This window comes from Ranitomeya imitator, chromosome 1 (genome assembly GCF_032444005.1).
Source record: "Ranitomeya imitator isolate aRanImi1 chromosome 1, aRanImi1.pri, whole genome shotgun sequence".
NCBI classification, from domain to species: Eukaryota; Metazoa; Chordata; class Amphibia; order Anura; family Dendrobatidae; genus Ranitomeya; species Ranitomeya imitator.
This window is the reverse complement of record NC_091282.1, coordinates 422,347,856-422,353,432: the sequence shown is the minus strand read 5'-3', so window position 1 is coordinate 422,353,432 and position 5,577 is coordinate 422,347,856. Positions and strand designations below refer to the sequence as shown.

General features: G+C 60.3%; 1 protein-coding gene across 1 annotated transcript; it reads right to left on the bottom strand.

Moving 5' to 3' along the window:
* Window positions 1-323: 323 nt before the first annotated feature.
* Window positions 324-5,529, bottom strand: LOC138675220 (uncharacterized protein C9orf40 homolog). The gene is made up of 2 exons (XM_069763267.1): window positions 5,002-5,529; window positions 324-2,399 (listed from the first exon to the last, which is right to left on the bottom strand). The coding sequence occupies exons 1-2, from the start codon at window positions 5,275-5,277 to the stop codon at window positions 2,247-2,249; spliced, it is 429 nt and encodes a 142-aa protein (XP_069619368.1). The 5' UTR covers window positions 5,278-5,529; the 3' UTR covers window positions 324-2,246.
* Window positions 5,530-5,577: the final 48 nt, after the last annotated feature.

The window sequence follows — 5,577 nt, the reverse complement described above, 5'->3', positions numbered from 1 at the left end:
CCGGCTTCTGATTGGTCGCGGGCCGCCCATGTGACCGCCACGCGACCAATCACAAGCCGCGACGTCACCGCAAGCTATTAGCGCGCTCATTTTTGAAAAATGAGCGCGTTAATGACTTTCAAAGACGTTGCGGCTTGTGATTGGTCGCGTGGCGGTCACATGGGCGGCCCGCGACCAATCAGAAGCCGGGACGTGTTTCTCAGGTCCTAAAAGCGCTGATTTTGAACAAAGAAGCCTGCCGGTTACCCGCGCTGAGTTCAGGGGCCGCCGGAGAGGTAAATATATCAATATTTTTTATTTTTATTCTTTATTTTACACCTCCCTATGGATCCCAGGGCCTGAAGGAGAGTTTCCTCTCCTTCAGACCCTGGGAACCATGAGAATACCTTCCGATACTTGATGTCCCATTGACTTGTATTGGTATCGGATATCGGCGATATCCGATATTTTTCGGGTATCGGCCGATACTATCCGATACCGATACTTTCAAGTATCGGACGGTATCGCTCAACACTAGTTATAACCTCCTAAAGTGACAGTGGTCAGAATTGTAAAAACTGGCTCGGTCACTAAGGGGTTAAACTAAATGTTCAGTTCTGATTAAATAATAAAGCCTATACTAGCCTCCTGTGTGGGCATCGTTCCCACGGTTTGGGCACCTGCTCTCCCAGGGGCTGTAATACGGTGTTGTGACATGGGCGCACAATCGGCACTGGCTTCACCGTCTCTGTATTTGCACAAACTGAGCATGAAGTGGAAAGCAGGGGTCATCTGGAACCCGGACTTGACTATTGGGCGCTGGGCACATGTCATTCCACCACATCACAGCCCCAGGACCGCGAGTGCTGACACTTCTGGAACGGAGCTGGCACAAGAGGCGAGTATAGGCTTTATTATTTTATTGGTGGTCAATCATTGAGTTTAAAGGGAAACTGTCAGCAGGATTGGGCACAGTAACCTATGCACAGTGTCAGGTCGGCGCCGTTATACTGAATGATACCTTGGGTGATGAAATCCGTCTTGTGGTTGTTAATCTTTATTTTCAGTGTTGTGCTAATGAGATTCTCGTGCCCTAAGGCAGGTCTGGTGTACGTGGTGCTCTGATCATATATTCATAATGCAGACTGCTGACCGGTCACTAGACCTAGATATTAGGAGTATATAATCAGAGCACCACATACACCAACCCCGCCTTAGGGCACGAGAATCTCATTAACTACAAACTGAAAATATAATAATTATAATCTTTATTTTTATATAGCGCTAACATATTCCACAGCGCTTTACAGTTTTGCACACATTATATAAAGATTAAAGAACAACCATAAGATGGATTTTATCAACCAAGGTATCATTTTAATCAGTATAACGGCGCCGACTTGACACTGTGTGTAGTTCACAATCCTGCTGACAGGTTCCCTTTAAGAAGGGGCTGTCCTAGTAGTGGACAACTCTTAATTATATATTCTGGAATTTGTTTGAACGTGTAGCATAATATTAGGTTTCTCCAATAGCGCCCACTGCCAGGGAAATGTGGCTTTCACAGAACATCATCAGCCGGAGCGGGCAGCTTTCTTTGGAGCTTAGTCTGGCAGATAACATTCTGTCCACCTGCAGCCTTCACCGCACACAGCTCAAGTAAACCCGTCCATCCATTTATAGGGGGTAGCGCCCCCTAGTGGCTACAGGCTTCCAGAACAATTGATTTTAAACATTTGAACTCTGCTTTCCTTTAAGAGTTGAAAAGATTATAAATTAACCTGTAAAGAATGTAGTATTTTCAGCCTTTACTGGGCTAAGTAGGAATGCTGTCAAAAACATGGCACTAAAGTGTGTGCCCAGAATAAAGCAGAACATTAGAAGTATTTCACCTAAGTGTAAAGGACAGCTCAATGCTGTACATGTGTGTGCCATCGAAGAGCTATGGGGAAGGAGCATGATCAGGAAGAAGCAGTGAGTAGAACGCTCCTTTCCTTCCTGGCGCTCAGCCCCGGGCTGGAGATACCCGGCTCCTTTCCGCCCACATATCGCAGCTCGCCTATCCCGCCATTCCATGGATGCACACAGAGGAGCAGTGGAATACACCACCCGCTCCAGGAGGCCGCACTTTCCGAAAAGGCTGCATGAACATTAAGTCCAGAAGTTATTTGGCAGCGAGTGTTCTCCTTTATAGGCCGGAGTGTTCGATTCAGGCACCATAGCTGGATACGCTAAGCCACGCTGCATAGAAATCATTCCAACTCCAGTCAGCCGTCCATTTCCTCCAGCGCTTCTGTCCCCGCGGACGAGGGCTGTTTGTCTCCATCACAAGTGCCGGCCACTAACTCAGAAAAATCCACGTCTGGTAAAGGAGACCTCCAAAAGTGGAAAGAATTGTATTCACGGAAGGCTTCATCTTTCTGCAAAAAAAACAAACAAAATACAAGTTAGTGGTCCCGTCAGACCCAGGCGGGGAGGGGGCAGCACCAGGCCAAGTCAGACCCGAGCGGGGAAAGGGGGTGGGGGGCAGCGCCAGGCCAAAGCAGACCCGGGCAGGGGGGCAGCACCAGGCCAAAGCAGACCCGGGCAGGGGGGCAGCGCCAGGCCAAAGCAGACCCGGGCAGGGGGGCAGCGCCAGGCCAAAGCAGACCCGGGCAGGGGGGCAGCGCCAGGCCAAAGCAGACACGGGCAGGGGGGCAGCGCCAGGCCAAAGCAGACCCGGGCAGGAGGGCAGAGCCAGCTCCCAATAGACCCGGGCAGGGGAGCAGCGCCAGGCCAAAGCAGACCTGGGCAGGGGGGCAGCGCCAGCTCCCAATAGACCCGGGCAGGGGGGCAGCGCCAGGCCAAAGCAGACCCGGGCAGGGGGGCAGAGCCAGGCCAAGGCAGACACGGGCAGGGGGGCAGAGCCAGCTCCCAATAGACCCGGGCAGGGGAGCAGCGCCAGGCAAAAGCAGACACGGGCAGGGGGGCAGCGCCAGGCCAAAGCAGACCGGGGCAGCACCAGGCCAAGGCAGACCCGGGCAGGGGGCAGCGCCAGGCCAAAGCAGACCCGGGCAGGGGGGCAGTGCCAGCTCCCAATAGACCCAGGCAGGGGAGCAGCGCCAGGCCAAAGCAGACCTGGGCAGCGCAAGGCCAAAGCAGACACGGGCAGGGGGGCAGCGCCAGCTCCCAATAGACCCGGGTGGGGGAGCAGCGCAAGGCCAAGGCAGACACGGGCAGGGGGGCAGCGCCAGCTCCCAATAGACCCAGGCAGGGGAGCAGCGCCAGGCAAAAGCAGACACGGGCAGGGGGGCAGCGCCAGGCCAAAGCAGACCGGGGCAGCACCAGGCCAAGGCAGACCCGGGCAGGGGGCAGCGCCAGGCCAAAGCAGACCCGGGCAGGGGGGCAGAGCCAGGCCAAGGCAGACACGGGCAGGGGGGCAGAGCCAGCTCCCAATAGACCCGGGCAGGGGAGCAGCGCCAGGCAAAAGCAGACACGGGCAGGGGGGCAGCGCCAGGCCAAAGCAGACCGGGGCAGCACCAGGCCAAGGCAGACCCGGGCAGGGGGCAGCGCCAGGCCAAAGCAGACCCGGGCAGGGGGGCAGTGCCAGCTCCCAATAGACCCGGGTGGGGGAGCAGCGCAAGGCCAAGGCAGACACGGGCAGGGGGGCAGCGCCAGCTCCCAATAGACCCGGGTGGGGGAGCAGCGCAAGGCCAAGGCAGACACGGGCAGGGGGGCAGCGCCAGCTCCCAATAGACCCAGGCAGGGGAGCAGCGCCAGGCAAAAGCAGACACGGGCAGGGGGGCAGCGCCAGGCCAAAGCAGACCGGGGCAGCACCAGGCCAAGGCAGACCCGGGCAGGGGGCAGCGCCAGGCCAAAGCAGACCCGGGCAGGGGGGCAGAGCCAGGCCAAGGCAGACACGGGCAGGGGGGCAGAGCCAGCTCCCAATAGACCCGGGCAGGGGAGCAGCGCCAGGCAAAAGCAGACACGGGCAGGGGGGCAGCGCCAGGCCAAAGCAGACCGGGGCAGCACCAGGCCAAGGCAGACCCGGGCAGGGGGCAGCGCCAGGCCAAAGCAGACCCGGGCAGGGGGGCAGTGCCAGCTCCCAATAGACCCAGGCAGGGGAGCAGCGCCAGGCCAAAGCAGACCTGGGCAGCGCAAGGCCAAAGCAGACACGGGCAGGGGGGCAGCGCCTGGCCAAAGCAGACCCGGGCAGGAGGGCAGCGCCAGCTCCCAATAGACCCGGGTGGGGGAGCAGCGCAAGGCCAAGGCAGACACGGGCAGGGGGGCAGCGCCAGCTCCCAATAGACCCAGGCAGGGGAGCAGCGCCAGGCCAAAGCAGACCTGGGCAGGGGGGCAGAGCCAGGCCAAGGCAGACACGGGCAGGGGGGCAGAGCCAGGCCAAAGCAGACCCAGGCAGGAGGGCAGAGCCAGCTCCCAATAGACCCGGGCAGGGGAGCAGCGCCAGGCCAAAGCAGACCTGGGCATGGGGGCAGCGCCAGGCCAAAGCAGACCCGGGCAGGGGGGCAGCGCCAGCTCCCAATAGACCCGGGTGGGGGAGCAGCGCAAGGCCAAGGCAGACACGGGCAGGGGGGCAGAGCCAGCTCCCAATAGACCCAGGCAGTGGAGCAGCGCCAGGCCAAAGCAGACCTGGGCAGGGGAGCAGCGCCAGGCAAAAGCAGACACGGGCAGGGGGGCAGCGCCAGGCCAAAGCAGACCCGGGCAGGGGGGCAGTGCCAGCTCCCAATAGACCCAGGCAGTGGAGCAGCGCCAGGCCAAAGCAGACCTGGGCAGGGGGGCAGCGCCAGGCCAAAGCAGACCTGGGCAGGGGGGCAGCGCCAGGCCAAAGCAGACACGGGCAGGGGGGCAGCGCCAGCTCCCAGCAGACCCGGCCAGGGGGGCAGCGCAAGCTCCCAGCAGACCCGGCCAGGGGGGCAGCGCAAGCTCCCAGCAGACCCGGCCAGGGGGGCAGCACCAGGCACTCCTGCATGCCAGCTTCCTGGAGCCATACAGCAGCGCTCACTGACGGGGGTCCGCCGGTACCTGGCACTGGTAGGCAGCGGCTGTGGTGCATTGATTCTCCGCCGGCCTCGGCTTCTTGCTGGAGGGATGTGAAGGGTCGGGGGTCCCGTCTCTCGGTGGCGGCCGCCCACAGTCCGGGGAGGGAATGGCCTCTGGCTCCGGCTTTCTCTTCCGCTTAGCGGACACCTGCATGGCGTGCGGCGGGCAGTGCCGGGGGTACGGGGGCAGCTCGCACAGCGGCCTCTTACACGGCGGCAGCACAGCGATGAGCGGCTGCTCACATTTCCGCTTTGCCATCACCGGCTCTCCACTCGCGAGCAGCCTGGACCCTCACGTGGGCGCATGGGCTATTTACCGTCCTGGACTCGGAGGATGTTTCTGAGCTGTGTGGCCATGTGCTCGTCACAGCGCCCTCCAGTGGCACCTCCTCGCGTTACACGTGCCTAACTGGTGGGGGAACGTTACACCTTCTGCAGCCCCCAGTCCGCCGCCATAGGGTTATACCGGCCAGTGATAGGTGTGTACAGGACTAGGCATTGTGGGCAGGGATATATGATGACTGCGCATGCGCCACATGCACGCGCGGCACTCGCGTCC